The sequence below is a fragment of the Hyaena hyaena genome, unplaced genomic scaffold (assembly GCF_003009895.1).
Source record: "Hyaena hyaena isolate Hyena2069 unplaced genomic scaffold, ASM300989v1 scaffold_1129, whole genome shotgun sequence".
Classification (NCBI taxonomy): Eukaryota; Metazoa; Chordata; class Mammalia; order Carnivora; family Hyaenidae; genus Hyaena; species Hyaena hyaena.
In genome coordinates, this window is record NW_024081761.1 from 143974 (window position 1) to 162662 (window position 18689).

Consider the following 18689-nt stretch of genomic DNA (forward strand, 5'->3'; position numbering starts at 1 on the left):
TTGCTGCTGCCAATCATTCTCTGTCCAGCCCACCAGCACCGGCAGGGGGAGGACCAGCCCCACAGTAAAGAAACACAGCTGCCTGTGATGTACTAGGACCAGGGGTGCCTTCCCCACCCAAGAAAAAGGCAGGGCCCAGGCTCTTCTGCTACCTGTTTCTATTCTAACCACCAACCATTCCCCACATCCGCCTCTGCCTCTTCACTGCCTGTTTTCCTTCCTTATGCACAGAGGCCAACATTGGTGTCTGAAGGTCCGTGGTATGGACAGCATTTTCTATCACATTGTCCTCTCACCCTCTCATCACAGAGGTGGTTAGGGCAGCTAATCCACAGCTGTGTGTACATGCAGGGTCTTCAATTTCCATTTCTTCTGCACTTAACATCTCTTTGTAGGCCTGGAGAACTTGGCCCCAAAATTAGGAGCAGCCCAGAGTGCCTGAGTGGCTCCGTCAGTTAAGCATCTGACTCTTGACTGGCTCAGGTCATGATGTCACGGTTGGGGAGTTTAAGCCCCATGTCAGGCTCTGTGCTGATAGCATGGAGCCTGCTTGGGATCCTCTCTCTTCGTGCCCCACCCCCCAAGCTCTCTGCCCCTCCCCTGCTCACACACTCACTCTCTCAAAATAAATAAACTTTGAAAAAAAATATTAGGATTCTCTTCTCCAGGGAATGGAGTACACACACACACACACACACACACACACACACACACACAGCAGGAGAGAGTGGGAAAGAAAGGGGGGATGAAAGCAGGAGAGAAAACATGAGAAGAATTTTCAACAAGAATAAAATCAAATCTAAAGGCCATGTGGCAGTTGCTCTGGGCTGTCTTTCTACGAGTCATTCATCCTTCTCCTTCCTATTACAGCTCCTTTTTGACAAAGGCCACCGACCACTATGGTAATGAAAGTGCCAATACTGGTTTCCCAGCCTCCCTTGCAGCTAGGGCTTGCACATGTGAGCAGATCTGAACCTTGGGACTATATGGGAAGCCTGCTGCAGGGCTTCAGAGAAGATTTTCCTTCTAATTGGAAAACAAGGGAAGGACAGGTCCTACCTCTGGACATGTTGCCTGGAGCTGTAAAAGCCATCTTGCAACTGTTAGGCAGCAGCTGGAAGGAAAAACCACCCCCTTGAGATGGGGCACAAAGACAAGAAAATCCAGAGCCCTTGAGGCCATCCCAGAACCGCTGATTATCCCTGGGAACACCCATCTTCTGTGTACCTTGTTAGTGACATACAAACCTCCTTACTGTTTATGCCACTTCTCTGGAGAAGCAACACCAACTGCCAGAGAGGTCACGAGGCACAGCTGGACCAGGCCGGGGCGACATACGACAAAGCAGTAATGGAGGCATATGGCAAAGCCTGTCGACTTAAGAGGAGACTAGCACAAACACATGAGGGACACACAACTATCCTGGAGGACAAGGATAACCACTGCCTGCCTGACCCTTCGAGCAGCCTTGATTGTTCCAATTCTAAGCCACATGTATTTTTTAAATAATTCAAGTCTCTGTGGTTTATGGCAGTGTGTCTCAAACTTTAACATTAAACATGACTATGAATCACTGGAAGATGGTTCGATAGGTATACCTGCGGGGGTTCTGCCCTTTTATAAAAACACCAAGCAACAAGCAAACTACCAGGGGATGGCAAGGTTGCTGGTCCACAGACCACAGTTTAAATGGGGAAGCCTTCTGACTACCCATCTAAAACCAATCCAATGTGTACCAGTGGGTTTCTTCACTACTTTGGACTCTTCTTCCATACAGGTAAGACCTACTATGGAATGTGTGTACCCCCAGATTATAAAAGGACTTTAGGTCTACAACATCTAATATACAGACAGGCGGTCTCTGCCCAGAATCAAAACTTAACATGCTGTGCTGGTATCCTGGAATGTTTATATGAACTTTTGACCCGCCCTAAAAGTACACCGGTCATAAGCTGCTGATGGGCAATAATTACTCTAGAAGACTCTGAACGCAACAACTTTCAGGAAAACTCTCTTCAAAGGCAGGCATTCCCCAACCACCATAAATAACCTCAAAACAGATCTACAGATCTTAATATAAGCGGTTTTCAGCAACACATCTTGAAAAACTGATAAACATGTCGACTGCCTTTGGATCAAAAATATAGAAGAATTCTTTTTGGTAAGTTATCGACGTTAGTGCTATTTCACACCACACACTAAGAAATATTGCAGGTGAACTCAAGTGAACTCTAAGACCCAAATCAAACCATGAACTTACTAGAGGAGGATACAGGTATTATTTGATCTGAGGTTTAAAAAAAAGGCCTTTCTAGCGATAAAAGGAAAACAAGAAACCCAAACAGGAAAGACTGATCGTTAATTACAACCTTTTAAAGTTTAGTCTCAAAAAGCACCACAAACAGCATTTTAAAAACAAAGTAAGAAAAATGCCACAAAGTGACCTCTCTTAAAAAGGTCAATATATAAGAAAAAGCACTAAAATCCTACAAGGGAGAGGGGAGAAGAACATAGAATATGAATAGACCAAGGCGGAATAAGCAGATCCAAGGTGACTCTGGGGTGTGCAGGAGGAAAATATTAGATCTATTTTTTTAACATATCCCTTGAAAATCCCTGTTTGGGGCTATGTTTTATGATTTATATACAATAGGGCAATACTATGTATATAAGTATGTATAAATTGAAAATGAATCTTTTTCCAGATAGGGATAGGAGATCAAAACTTTGGAGACCATACAAAAGAATACTAATACAAATAAAATCTTTAGCCTTCCACTAAGCAAAGAAGTACAAAGTGGTAAAAAGACCTTTTTTCTTTAGAAATGAGTAAAGCTGGTTTTTAAATCTTAGTGATTGTTGTTGATCAGGATGTACCTCAAACCCTGCCAGTGAAAATATAAATGAGTAAAATCTTCCTGAAAAGTGGTTTGGAAAAAATGGGTCAAAGGCTTAAATATATTAATACGCTTGGATTAGAGTTGCCAGATTTGGCAAACTGCATGGGACATAGTAAGAATTGTCCATTGCTTATCTACAATTCAAGTTTAATGGAGTATCTTGTATTGTGTCTGTTTACTTTAGTTTCACCTGTAGGACTCTATCTTAAGGAAATGTCTAGAGATAAAAATATTCCTGGACGTTCTCTGCAGCGAAGCTATAGATTAGTGAAAGACTAAAGATAACCTAAATGTTACTATTAGAGGAGTGGTCACATAAATCCAGGCATGGCCATACAAGGTAGAAGTACATAATCATTGTAAACTATACAGAGAAGAAAAGAACCAAGAGCTATTTCCTGTACTCTGGGAAGACCGGGCTTTCACTGGGGAAGACACTCCAAGGCATCTTGTGGTTATGTGATGGTGAGGGCCCGGGCAAGCCAAGAAGGGGCATGTAAAACAAGATGCTAAACTGCCCTGCAGCCTGATGCAAGCGTTCAGGAAACCTTGGAAAAAGCTCGGTCTGGGAGTTTCCAAGGGGCCCCAGGCACATGGTGACAGAAAGCCCAAGGACAGAAAGAATCAACGAGTGACTTTAGGAGAACTGTGGCTGATGGATACTAGGAGTAGTGACATTTGATAACCAACATTTGGTTTTTAAATTTTGTTTTCAACACTGAAACATTCCACATATAAGCTCACCATCCCATACCTACAATTCTGAAACCCCCATAGCTCTGAAAATCAAAAGGTTTGTTTATTTTTAAAAAGATAATGTTGGTGCCATTATTTGGCAGTCTAACTGGACCTGAACTAGCAGAATATTTAGTCTTTCTTTATCCCATTCAGGACATTCAGGAGTTTTGCTGAAGAAACGTTAATGTGTTCCTGCTCCCTGCCTGCTAGAGAGAGAATAGATTACACAGCAGAGATACACTGTTTAATAAGGTTTAATAAGCTCTGACTTCTAAAAGGCATCTGGACCCAAGGGCTCCAGGTGGAGGCAGATCGAGGGCCGAAAGACCAGTAACTCTCTTTAGGTGTCACCAAGCTCCCATTAAACACAGAAGCTGGAGTCAGTCAGGCTAGTGGGAATGGAGGGAGGGATGGGTGTCCATGCCCAAGGAAAAGAGCAAAAGATGGTCAGAGAGGACTGGAGAGAAGTCAGGAACAGCCAGAATTCCTGGTGAAACCTGAGGGAGGCAGAGAACCTTCTGCCTCGGGATGTGAGAGAAGAATTAACTCCTAAAACCCCCCTGCAACTCCTGACCGACCCCGGGCTGGAAAGGGTGAGTGGAGAAGCTGGTGCAGCCTTCGGTCTGGTAGTGACACAAGTCTGAGAGCCCACCAAGGACTATCTTCATTTGGGGATGACACAAGGAGGTCTGCAAAACTAGACGGCAATTGGCCCACCTGCAAGCCACCCCACAGGCCTCCCTACCCTCTTCCAGGCAGCATCTGGCTGTACTTCCTATTGCTGCCTTAACAAATTACTACAAACTACAAACCTTGCAGCTTCTAACAAGACAAACATACTGCCTTACAGTTCTGGAGGTCAGAAGTCCCATGTGGAGCTCTCTCGGCTAAAGAAAGGTGCTGGAGGCTCAGGGGGGAAGCCAATTTTCCAGCCCCCGCCTGTGTCCCTCGGCTCCTGATGCACTTCCACCTGGAAAGGTCGGCTCCCACTGCTCCCACATGGATTCTTCTGCTGCCTCCTTCCACTTATAAGGACGCCAGTGACTACATTGGGCCTACCTGGGCAATCCACACGGCTTGCTCTTCCTATTTAAACTCTGATTAACCACCACGATTCCATCTGTTACCTTCCCTTTTGCCATGGAAAGTGATATGCACAGGCTCTGGTTGATTAGCACATAGACGTCTTTGGGAGACCACTCCTCTCCCTACCACACTGGTGTAGGTATGATACTGGACACCAGGTAGGCAGCCTACATAATGAAAATCTTGAATAACAAGTACAAATATAACGAAGAGTTCTTCAGTGTTCAGAGGAAGGCACGGGTATGAGACTGTATCGACTATGTGCCTGCTGCCGCTGTGTGTTTTCATCACCAATAATGGCCACCACCACCAAATGGACGAATTCTCCTGCGGAAACGTACCGTCTAGTGAACTGCACATCTACACTTGGATGGATGCAACTTTGAAAGAACTGACTAGTTTAGTAGAACTCTACCCAGAAGCTAGAAAGAAGGGCACACACTTCAGTTTTGCAATTGTTTTTACAGATCCTAAAACAGCCTGGCTATCGAGGAAAGGAGATTGGCAAACCATGTCTGGGAGGAAGGGGACTGATGACTGCATGAGCCTGCAGTCACAGAAGTTCCACACAGGAGACTACCTGGACATAGCAATCACCCCTCCAAATCAGGTATCGTTTCCTTGAGGGCACATGAGAGACTATATTAAATTTTATTTACTATTTCGTGAATTATTTTCCATTCAGTTATGTAAAATGAACTTTTTCATCCTCTCAAAAGAAGAAAAAAAGTCAGCTAGGATATCTGGGATGCAATCTGTCTCATCACAAATGACTTAGCCTCTGGACAGGATATCTTTGCCTCCTGGGTTTCCAACATCAAGCTCTTCCTCCCAGTTTAGTGGCCCCGTTCTGGCCTTCCCACCTCTGTGTGTACTTTCCCATTTTGGATCAGTCTGCAGGACTCCAGCTTTAGACGACTGCATTTTGGCTTTCATCCCCAAACTCAGCTTAGGCAATCACATGCTCCCTCAAGCTTCCCAGTTTCCTCTCTCCTGCCCTGGAATGGCTGCAGTTTAGACACGTCCTCAGCGGGCAAGCTCCTCACCTTACCCAGTCCCGAATATCATCGGCTCTTAAAGTAGACCAGCTGGTCTCTTACAGCTTTGGTTCCTTGTCTCCTTCCCTTAGAGACTAGTAGGTGTGTAGCCTTGATCCCAAGAGAGCAGAAGGGGTGTTAGGAAACCTGCATCCCACTCTAGGGACAGAACGCACCAGGGCAAGGAGGTCTGAAGAGCAAGGGCAGCAGTGAAGGAGTGGGTGAGGTGACAAGGTTCTAGCTGTTGCAGGAAACAAGGAACGGGGGGCACGACTGAGTATAGAGACCCCAGCTGGGGATTATAACTCGGCAAGTTGTACATGTGATCCTGCAGGGAAAAACATTCATGCTTGCTCTCCTGTGACCCTGGATCTCCCCCTTCTCAGGGAGCATGATGACGGGAGCGCACAGGCAGCCTGACTGTGAGGCTTAAGCTGCTTGCCTGGGCTCTCTCTCCTGCTGGAAAGGACTACCCAGCAGGGGCCGGCCAAAGCTGGATGGGAAGCAGGAAGAGGCTGGAAAGTGCGCAGAGGTAATAGTCTCAGGAGGTGTGGCATGCTGTGGGCCCCGTGGTTGTGTGATTATGTTTCCCAGTGGTTTCCCAAACAGGCCATGGGCCCACTCACCAAGCTCTCTTTGATGTAGGCAGCTGTGGGGCCCGGGATCTGGCTCAGGAGGGCTGCTCTCTCCTGAGGGTGCTCCAGCATCTCCAGGGCCAGTCTCAAGTCCTCAACGAGATGGAGCACTGGGAAAGGGTTCGTGTGGGAGGTTGGGGAGGCCAGAGCAGGCTCGCAGCTCCCATCACCGATATCTGCACCTGTTTTAGTGCCTGGAATGAGAGAGAGGCAGGAACTTTGGTAAGAAGGGTGGATGCCATGGGCAAGGAACCGGTAGACAGCAAAGAGAAGAGGTAGGGGAAAGAAGATGGATAAGAAGCCTAGAAATCCACTTGTGCCTCAGCAGAATCATTCTCAAAGTAAACTTGGCAGAAACCATCTTTAATCCTGGGTGGGGCATGACAGGAAGAAACCGGACCCAAGTGGACAGCTTGCCCACAGGGAATGATGTACAGAAACTCACACCCCTAGACAACTGGGAGAACACAGCCAGCCCTTAGCAGTGACCTGAAACATGCTAGCCAAAACAACAAGCTGCTATTCTTCAGCTCTTAGATCCATAAGTTTAAGTTAATATGGTAGGGCTGTCTGTACAGATGGCACCCAAAATTCCTTCCCTCCCTGTATGTGTTCCTCTCCTCACCTCTCCACTCCTCCCACAGTGGTTCCTGACTCCGGGCTGGCCAGTGACGGGCTCTGCACAATACAATGCCGTAGACTGCCACTGTCCCAGCTCTGGTGAGGTTTAGTGAATCGGAATCTTTCTGGATCTTCCCACCAGGGGGACCTCAACATCCCCTAATGTACTCACACTTTAAAGCTGTATTAGTTACAGTGAATCGAAAACTCCCCCCCACCCCCCTCCCACCCCAGTTATGGACCGTGAAGCTCTGAGGGCAGGGATCCTGCCACAGTTGCCTGACTTCCTGGCATCACAGCCCCTGCCCCGCTGATGTCGAAGGGGCATCTGACTATATGCACCCATGCTTGGGGGAACAGCTTGAACGGGAAGAGAGCTTGGACTGAGTCAGCTCTTTCTAATTTCAAGCGTCCCAAACAGGGCCTGTTTTTGCCTTTGTAAACCTCACCATTTAAACAAACAAACAAAACGTCTTCTTTGCATAAACACAGTGGTCTATTTTTCAAACCAAAGACTGGGGTGACACAGTCTGACAAAGGATTTCTGTGCTTTTTACAGTAATAAAAAACACTTTAGAAAATATAGTGTCGATGGTGGAATTTCTAGGGCATTTGGATTGTTTGTAAGGCCAACAGGATAAAATACTTGGAATCAGGGCTCTGCTGGAAAATGTGGGCAATAGGGCCACCACATCCACAGTTACTGGGCAGGCCTGACGTCTAAATCTAGGTCCCTCCACCCCGCTAAGAGCCAGCTTCCTAGTTGCCACGGCAGTCTTTGCAAGGGAAAATCCACACAGAAGGAAACAATTACTATTTGATTGCTGGTTTGCTTTCTGAAAGCGCAGGATGGAGGGAATTGTGGGTCACAATCCCCATGGCTCTAAGGAGCTGGGAAACTGCCGATTACCCACACTCTGGTATATGGTCAGCAGTGTCTGGGCCCTAAAAATCCAATGGGGAGTTGACTATGAAGGGCCACAGCCAACCTCAGGGAAGAAAATGGACTGAGCAGAGCAAGACCCCCCAGTTTCCAATTTGCTGAGTCATTGCTGACCATCCCAGATATGTTCCAACACAGACACTTTCATAATCAGACAATAAGTCAGGCCAGTCAGGCCACGGGTAGGTGGGGAAACCAAGATGTTCATTAACTTTAGGTCACTCTGTGGTCTTGGACAAGTCTCTTCCTTTCTCTGGACCCCCTCTCTGCTTTGGTATTCTTCCCTACCATTCAAGGTGTGTGTGTGCGTGTGCGTGCCCACGCGCATCTGTGACTATTTGTGCATGTGATGTATGTATACATAAAAGACTTACATCCCTGTTTTTTTTTTTTTTTGCAATTCATATCAACACACAGGCTCACAGAATGGTCCAGAATGGTGAAACTTTTAATGCCTAGCATTACAAAAGGCAACAACTGTCTAGAACACTCAGTTCCATACTCCACACATTCCCTTCAGATGATTAGCTCCTATGGAAAAATTACAACCACAGGGGTAAAAAAAATCAGAATATAACAAACCAGCTACAACAAAAAAGAAAATATTTGCCCTCATACTTGAGGGTAACAGAGCAAGATAAAAGAGACGATAACATAACTTATAACACAACATACAAAAGAGACAAGGTGTTATTCCCCAAATTACTTCTCAGAAAAGAGAAATTCACCTTATACTCAAACCCTAATAAAACTTCTCTTTGGGGGCACTCTCTTACTCTATTTTGAACAACAAAGCACTCTTTGGGGAAGGCAGATTAGCATAAGGGTCTTCAATTTTTTATGCGCATTGAGTTTTACAAACTATAGATGCCTGGTCCTACCTCCAGAAGTTCTAAATGGTCTCAGATGTGATCTGGAATAATAAAAAGCTCCCCAGGTGATTTTAATGTGCAGCCTCAGTTGAAACCATCTAAGAAACCTGAAATCTAAGCAAATCACCACAATCAGTATTAAAATTTGATGTTTAGGGAGGCCACCTAGTAATTATTTTAAGGATGCATAACTAAAGCTTAATACGGATTTAGTAATTATTAGAGAAAATAAGACCATGTAAAATGAAAACATAGGATTTTATTGAAAGCCTTTTAATTATCACTTCTGAAAGCAAGTAAGAAGGTATGTAGTAATAATTAGGGTTACTTGTAGATGTTTTGGTTCTTCTCTACTTGGGCTCACAGTGGGATTACATGTCTGCCCCTTGTTTACTAATGGCCACATGATTTCCTTTGGCCAATAAATATGAAAGTTTTTAAGGATGAGTACATAATTCCCCATATCTCTTTCACCTGCTCTGGCCTCTGGTCATGGTGGAGACTGAGTCAGGCCATGTCCAAGAATGATGACAACATGGACCAGAGCCCTCAGCAGATCTGGAGAGAACTTTAAAGTATGAACAAGAAACAAACTATGCTGTTTCAAGCTACTGATCTCTTAGGCTATTACGCTGCAGTAACAGCATACAAACTATACACTTCACTCATACAAACTATGTATGTCATATAATTCAGAAATACATATATGAAAGATCAACTTTAAAAAAATGATATTTTAATAGGTTCAAACTTAAGCAACAATCAACTTAATATAGACTGCTATATGTGTAAGATGATAACCACAAAACAAAGATTGGTAACAGGTATGCAAAAAAAATAAAGAAAAAGTAATCCAAGCATATCAGCAGAAAAAGCCACCAAATTTGGGGAAAAAATGAGCAAGAAAAAAAGAAACATAGAAGAACTATAAAAACATCCATAAAACAAGTAACAAAATGACAATAAGTACATACCTGTCAATAATTACTTTGAATGTAAATGGACTAAATGCTCCACACAAAAAGACAGAGGGTGACAGAATGGATAATAAAAAAAAACAAGACCCATCAAGATGTTGCCTACAAGAGACTCATTTCAAACCTAAAGACACATGCAGATTGAAAGTGAAGGGATACAAAAAGCATTTATCATGCAAATGGAAGCAAAAAGAAAGCCTTAGTAGCAATACTTATATTGGAGAAAATAGACTAAAACAAAGACTATAACTAGAGAAAAAGAAGGGCACTATATAATAATAAAGGGAACAATCTAACAACAAGATATAACGGTTATAAATATGGATGCACTCAACATGAAAGCACCCAAATACATAAAGCATCTAATAACAAACATAAAGGGAGTAATTGAGAATAATACAATAATAGAGAACTTTAACATCTTACATCAATGGATAAATGAAGCAGAAAATCAACAATTTGATTTACATTTGAATTACATTTTGGACCAGATGGAGCTAACAGATATATTGAGAACATACCATCCCAGAATACACATTCTTTTCAAGTACACATGGAATATTCTCCAGAATAGATCACATATTAGGCCAAAAGACAAGTCTCAACTCAACAAATTCAAAGTCATACTGTGTACCTTTTCCAACCATAACACTATGAAACTAGAAATGAGCCACAAGAAAAAGTCTGAGAAGAACACAAATACATGAAGGTTAAATAACATGCTACTAAACAATGAATGGGTCAACCAGGAAACCAAAGAGGAAATAAAAAAAAACAAACAAACATGGAGACAAATGAAAATGAAAATATAATGGTCCAAAATCTTTGGGATGCAGTAAAAGCTGTTCTAAGAGGGAAGTTTATAGCAATACAGGACTACATCATGACAGAAGAAAAATCCCAAATAAATAACCTAACCCTCACTTTAAAAGAACAAAACCCTTGGGGCGCCTGGGTGGCTTAGTCGGTTAAGCGTCCGACTTTCGCTTAGGTCATGATCTCGCGGTTCGTGGGTTCGAGCCCCGCGTCGGGCTCTGTGCTGACTGCCAGCTCAGAGCCTGGAGCCTGTTTCAGTCTGTGACTCCCTCTCTCTCTGACCCTCCCCTGCTCCGCTGTCTCTCTCTCTCTCTCTCCTATAAANAAAAAAAAAAAAAAAAAGAACAAAACCCAAAGCCAGAAGAAGGAAGGAAATAAGATTAGAGGAGAAATAAACAAAATAGAAACTAAAAAAATACAAAAACAAAAACAAACAATAGATCAATGAAACCAGGAGCTGGTTTTTTGAAAATACCAACAATATTAATAAACCTTTAGCCAGACTTGTCAAAAAATAATGAGGTGGGGGGCCTCAAATAAACAAAATTATAAATGGAGGAGAAGAAATAACCAACACAAAAGAAATACAAAGGATTATAAGAGTATATTGTGAGATATCATATGCTAACAAACTAAACAACCTAGAAGAAATGGATAAATTCCTAGGGACATATCTCCAAAAACTGAATCAGAAATAGGTAGAAAATTTGAACACACTGATTGCCAGCAATAAAATTGAATCAACAGTCAAAAAAAAAAAAAAATCCCAACAACAACAAAATTCCAAACAAACCAAAGTCCAGGACCAGACGGCTTCACAAGTAAATTCTACCAAACACTTAAAGAACAATTCATACCTATTCTTAAACTATCTCAATAATTAGAGGAGAAAGGAAAACTTCCAAATTCATTCTATGAAGTTAGCATTACTCTGATACCAAAACCAGATAAAGATATTGCAGAAAAAGAGAACTACGGGCAAATAATTCTGGTGAACATAGATGCAAAAATATTCAATAAAATATTAGCAAACTGAATTCCATATATTAAAAAAATCATTCACTACAATCAAGGGGGATTTATTCCTAGGATGAAAAGGTGATTCAATGCTCACAAATGAATCAACATGATGCATGACATCAATAAAAGAAAGGATAAAAATCATATGATCATCTCAATAGATGCAGAAAAACCATTTTTCAAAGTACAACATCCCTTCATGATAAAAACCCTCAAGAAAGTAGGTTTAGGTTTAAAGAGAATAGATCTCAACATAATAAATGTCATAAGAAAAACCCACAGCTAACATCAAACTCAATAGTGAAAAACTGAGAGCTATCCCCTGAGGGTCAGGAGCAAGACAGGAATGTCTACTCTCACAACTTTTATTCAACATAGTTCTGGAGGTCCGAGCAATAGCAATCAGACAACAAAAAGAAACAAAGGAATCCAAATTGGTAACTAAGAAGTAAAACCATCTTGTTTTCAGATGGCATAAAACTATATATAGAAAACCTGAAAAACTCCACCAAAAACTACTAGAACTGATAAGTGAATTCAGTAAGATTGTAGGATACAAAATAAATATACAGAAATCTGTTGCATTTCTACATACAAATAATGAAGCAGCAGAAAGAAATTAAGAAAACAATCCTATTTACAATTGTACCAAAAATAAAATCCTTAGGATAAACTTAACCAAGGAGGTGAAAGACCTGTACTCTGAAAACTTAGAACACTGATGAAAAAAATTGAGGGTGACACAGATGGAAATATATTCCATGCTCATCAACTGGAAGAACAAGTATTGTAAAAATGTCCATACTACCCAAAGCAATCTAAAGATTTAATGCAATCCCTATCAAAATACCGATAGCATTTTTCACAAAACTAGAATAATCCCTAGATTTGTGTGGAACCACAAAATACCTCAAATAACCAAAGTGATCTTGAAAAAGACAAAACTGGAAGTATCACAATCCCAGATTTCAACTTATACTACAAAGCTGTAGTACTCAAAACAGTATGGTACTGGCACTGAAATAGACACACTGATCAATAGAATAGAATAGAGAGCCCAGAAACAAACCCATGATTATATGGCCAATTAGTCTATTACAAAGCAGACAAGAATATACAATGGGAAAAAGAAAGTCTCTTTAACAAATGGTGTTGAGAAAATTGGACAGCTACATGCAAAACAATGAAACAGGACCACTTCGTTATACCATAAAAATAAAAACTCAAAATTGTATTAAGTACCTAAATGTGGGACCTGAACCCATAAAATTCCTAGAGGAGAACACAGGCAGTAACCTCTTTGACATAAGCCATAGCAACTGTTTTCTAGATACGTCTCCAGAGGCAAAAGCAAAAATAAACTATTCAGACGTCGTCAAAATAAAAAGCTTCTGGGGTGCCTGGGTAGGTCAGTCAGTTAAGCATCCAACATTTGGTTTCAGCTCGCGTCATGGTCTCAAAGTTCTTGTGTTTGAGTCCCACATCAGGCTCCAGGCTGTTGGCGTGGAGCCTACTTAAGATTCTCTCTCAGCTACCTCTCTCTCCCTCACTTGCTCGCTCATAAATAAATAAATAAATAAATAAATAAATAAATAACTTCTGCACAGTTAAGGAAACCATCAATAGAACTAAAAGACAACCTTTTGAATGGGAGAAGATGTTTACATACAACTTAACACCAAAAGATCCCCAAATAATCCAATTAAAAATTGGGCAGAAGACATGAACAGACTTTTCTTCAAAGACATCCAGATGGCCAACAGACACATGAAAAGATGTTGAATGTCACTCATCATTAGGGAAATGTGAATCAAAACCACAGTGAGATATTACCTCACACTGGTCAGAATGGCTAAAATGAAAAACACAAGAACCAACAGGTGTTGGAGAGGCTGTGGAGAAAAAGGAACCCTCATGCACTGTTGGTAGGATTGCAAACTGGTATGGCTACTATGGAAAACAGTATGGAGGTGCTTCAAAACATTAAAAATAGAATTACCATATGGTCCAGTAATTCCACGACTGAGTATTACCCAAAGACTATGAAAACACTAATTCAAAAAGACATATGCACCCCTGTTTTTTTGCAGTATTATTTGCAATAATCAAGTTAGGGAAGCAGCCCAAGTAAAGAAGATGTTTTATATATAAACATATGTATGTTTATATATATATGTTTTATACACACACACATGCACACATATATGTATATGTATATATATACATACATAATAGTTGCCATATGCCATTTTTTTCAGCCATAAAAAGAATGAAATCTTGCCATTTGCAATACATGGATATATCTAAGGAGTATAATGCTAAATGAAATAAGTCAATCAGAGAAGTATGTTAACTACTGGAATTACAATTTTTCAAAATGATCTTTAATCATTTAAATGGGGGTTCTTGGGCATGAGATGAAATATGTGATGACAGTATCATGTGAATTTTAAAAGTGCTGTATGTGAAACGACTTAAAAAAGTAAGGATAATGATTTCTAAGACCTGGCCACTTGAAAATGTGGTGCATGTCAGCAGCATTGGCATTACCCAGAGTTCAGTGGAAATGCAGACTCTCAGGTCCTGTCTCAGCCCTACAAACATAAACACGATTCTACATTTTTATCAACATCCCCAAGTGCTCTATAACTGCTCTGGAATGCTAAAGTTAGTTAAAAAGTAGCCTTCATAATGATAAAAACAGCATGTTAGAGACAAACATAATGATTCATTGTTAAAAATGAGCCATTGAGACAAGAAGTCCGTAAATATATTATTTTACATAAGTACTTATAAATATACATTAGTCTAAAGCAATCAATTAATATCATGAGTACATATTTGTCTCTTTGGGAATGTCTGTGTCTTGGGGCATATACAATGTTTTACATAATTAAAGGGGAAAAGAAAGAAATGAAGGAATAAGAAAGCATGAGAAAAGAATAGGAAAATTTGAAAAAGAATAGAAGAAATCAAAACAAAGAATGCAACACCCAAGTTAGAATTTAAGGGTACAGGTAAACAGCAGGCAAGAGAATTAACATAGGGGAAAGTGGAAGACAGAAGGCAGGGTGAAGCAGAAGCTCCAAACAGAAAATGGCTATGCATTTTTCATAGATGAAAATGGAGTCTTCTCATTTTGAAGACACACTCTGAATATCCGAAAAGGTTACATATCAAAACACATCCACTCTGGAAACCACACACTGAAACTCAAGAATGCCAAAGATGAAGAGGAAAATATCACCTATAACTTTTTTTTTTTAAATGTTTATTTATTTTTGAGAAAGGGAGAGAGACAGTGTGAGTGGGGGAGGGGTAGGCAGAGGGAGACACAGAATCCCAAGCAGGCTCCAGGCTCTGAGCTGTCAGCACAAAGCCCAACACGGGACCTGAATGCAAAAACTGGGAGACTGTGACCTGAACTGAAGTTGGACACTTAACAAACTGAGCCACCCTGTGGCCCCTCATCTATAACTTCTAACCTGCACTAGATAAACTGTCACTCAAGATTAAGAATAAAATAAGGATGGGCTCTGCATTGACAGCACAGAGCCTGCTTGGGATTCTCTCCCTCTCTCTCTGTTCCCACCCTGTTAGCGCACACACTCTCATGCTCTATCTCAGAATAAATAAGCTTTTACAAAAGAATAAAATGAGTACATTTTTCAGATGATGACTCATGCAATTTATTACTGAAATAATTTGAAAGGATCTACTTCACGAAGAAGGAAACTATAGCAAGCAAAAAGGTGTGGGATGAAAGAACCAACTATGTTAAAATTCTTAAACAAAATAAACACTGTCAATTAAAAAACATAATAATTTGGAGGATATGGATGAAGATGAAACTAGAATGCTGCGCAAAAAAAACGTGGACAATGGGGCAGTGATAGAAACCAAAGTGTTCTAAGGGTCATGTATTAATGATGAAGAATTACTCTTCTTTAAAGACATTTATCTTTAGGGGCACCTGGGTGGCTCAGTCAGTTAAGTGTCCAACTTCGGCTCAGGTCATGATCTCACGGTTCGTGGGTTTGAGCCCCGCATCGGGCGCTGTGCTGACAGCCAGCTCAGAGCCTGGAGCCTGTTTCGGATTCTGTATCTCCCTCTCTCTCTGACCCTCCTCTGTTCACGCTGTCTCTCTCTCTCTCTCAGAAAACAAAACAAAACAAAACAAAAAACCATTAAAGACATTTATCTTTAACGTTCATGATAAGGAGGCAAGTTAAAAATATAAGTATGAGGCTTAAAAGAATAGTAATAGATATTTAATTTTCTAGCAGAGATTAAAAACAACAACAAAGGCCAGTTTAAAACACACACACGCACACACACACACACACACACACACACACACACATCACGGAATAAAATGATAAAAACAAATAAAAAACCATCTGAATAGTCCTGTAAAAAATAATTTAAACTATAATTTGAACCATCTGAATCATACTTTAATTTTTTTCCAAAGAACATATCAAGCCAACTGTTTTTACAAGTAAGTTCTATTAAACCTTCAAGAAGTGAAAAATTCTACCCTATTTTGTTTGATTGTAGGAAGGGACTGCTCCCAGCTTACACAATATGGAGAACTTGCCAGCACAACCTGTTGGCCAGAGTGTACATGGTGCCCCTGGAACTGTACAGCTCCGCAGTCCTGAGCAGGATGTAGGCAACGCCACACCATCTGACGGAGAAACTTTGGACACACAAATCTCAAACACAAATTTTAAAAACCAAATCCCCCGGTGTGTAAAAAAGATAGCATGTTGTGACCATCTAACCTAGGAAATGACCGATCAAGCAGAGCTAAACGGGAAATAAAAAATAAAGTAATATCTCGGAACAACAAAGGACAGAGAGCTCTGCCCCAAATAACTAGAGATGGCACACTGTGTTCAAGCACATATGAAACATTCCCCCCTACCCCTTGCCAAACTGACCATATACTTATTAGAATGACTAAAATAAAAAAGACAAGAAATAATAAGTGCTGGCGAAGATGTGGAGAAAAAGGAACCCTCATATACTGTTGGTGGGGATGTAAACTGCTGTAGTCATTGTGGAGAACAGTATGAAGTTGCCTCAAAAACTTAAAAATAGAATTATCGTATGATCCAGGAATTCCACTATTGGGTATTTACCCAAAGAAACAAAAACACTAATTCAACAAGAAACAGGTACCCCTGTGTTTATTACAGTATTATTTACAATAACCAAGATATGGAAGCAACCCATGTATCCATGGAGAGAAGAGTGGATAAGGAAAAGGTGATATATAGAAAGGAATACTACACAGCCATGAAAAGGGGGAGGTCATCCCATTTGCCACAACATGGATGGACCTAGAGGGCATTATGCGAAGTGAAATAAGTCAGACTAAGGAAGACTAATGCCATATGACTTCACTCATATGTGGAATCTAAAAAAACCACAAATGAATATACAAAAGCAGAACTAGACCTACAAATATAAAGAACAACAGATGGTTGCTAGAGGGAAGGGTTTGGGGGCTGGGCAAAATGGGTGAAGGGGAGGGTAGATCCAGGCTTCCAGGAATGGAATGAACACTTGACCAGAATAAAAGGCCCAGCATAAGGAATATAGTCAATGATGTTGTAACAGAGACGTATGGGGACAGAGGGTAGCTACACTTGTGGTGGACAAAGCATAATGTATAAACCTGATGAATCACTATGTTATACGGGTGAAACTAATGTAACATTGTGTGTCAACTACATTGAAAACTGAAGAAAAAAAACTGACCATAGACTGGGCCACACGGGAAGTTTCAACAAGACTCAAGAATCATTATTTGGGAGACCTCTTCCTGTCTCCATATTTCTGTGGGAAGGAAGGGTGGCCTCGTTCCTGTCTCCCCTCACTCAACTTTTCCTCAGAGGACGAATGGACCTTCTGACCAGAGAGCTGACAGAAGGGTGTCTGTCGAGACAGACAGGATGGATGCAAGCCACCCTTCAAGGGAGCTTTCTGAGACCAGCTCTGCCTCTGCAGAGGGGTTAAATTCAATGTACAGTATAAGTATGTGTGTAGGATTCAAAATCCTGATTATGATGTCAGGTTAGGCTAACAACTTCCCTAATCAGTAAAACTAACAATAAAGCCCTTAAATTGTTCTCTTTCTGTCTGACCCCTTTGTCTATTACTTAATTGGTTTAAAACTAAGGAAAGGAGGGGTGCCTGGGTGGCTCAGTCAGTTGAGTGTCCGGCTTCGGCTCAGGTCATGATCTCAACCATTCGTGGGTTCGAGCCCCACGTTGGACTCTGTGCTGGCAGCTCAGAGCCTAGAGTTTGCTTCAGATTCTGTGTCCCCCCTCTCTCTGTGACCCTCCCCTGCTCACGCTGTCTCTCTCTCAAAAATAAATAAAACATTTAAAATTAAAAAAAAAACTAAGGAAGGGAATAAAGGGGTGTTATTTATTGATTATTATGGGAGACACAATAATGACCCCACCCTCCCCTAAAAGATGTCCATGTTCTAAACCATGGGATCTATGAATGTGTTACCTCACATGGCAAAAGGGACTTTATGGATGAGATTATGCTGAAGAGTTTTGAGATAGGGAGGTTATCCTGTACTATTAATCACATGAGCTCTTAAATAAGAAGAGGGACACAGGAGACAGAGTCATAGGAATATGACCTGAGTACTCGACCTGCCACCACTTGCTCTGAAGATGCAGGAAGGGGATGGATGGTGAGTCAAGGAAGGTGACAGCATGACAGCAGCCACAGGGCCGGCAGCGGCAGACTAGCTGCACAGAGGAAACCCTGCAAGAACACCCACAAATTAAAAAACCCATGTGCACACACCTTTTTAAGCAGCTGAACTGAAGGAAATCTTCAGAGCTCAGAACCTCAAGAAGACAACATCTGAGCTGGTGTTTGTCCCATATGCCACTGCTGGTTCCCTGACAGCCTAATGCCTGGACCACAGACCACTCGAGGGGGACAAGAGACAAAGCTTAGGCCTGAGCCAAGGCAGAGGTCAAATGGGAGATACAAAAGGGTAACACCTTC

At 41.5% G+C, this 18689-nt stretch overlaps 1 protein-coding gene across 4 annotated transcripts in view; it reads right to left on the bottom strand.

Moving 5' to 3' along the window:
* Window positions 1-18689, bottom strand: part of PPFIBP2 (PPFIA binding protein 2) — a 147803-nt gene that overhangs the window by 88120 nt on the left and 40994 nt on the right. For all 4 annotated transcript variants that reach the window (XM_039222436.1, XM_039222438.1, XM_039222437.1 and 1 more), the window contains exon 3: window positions 6388-6590. In XM_039222436.1, the coding sequence (XP_039078367.1) occupies window positions 6388-6590 (203 nt within the window). The remainder of the gene's footprint in view (window positions 1-6387; window positions 6591-18689) is intronic.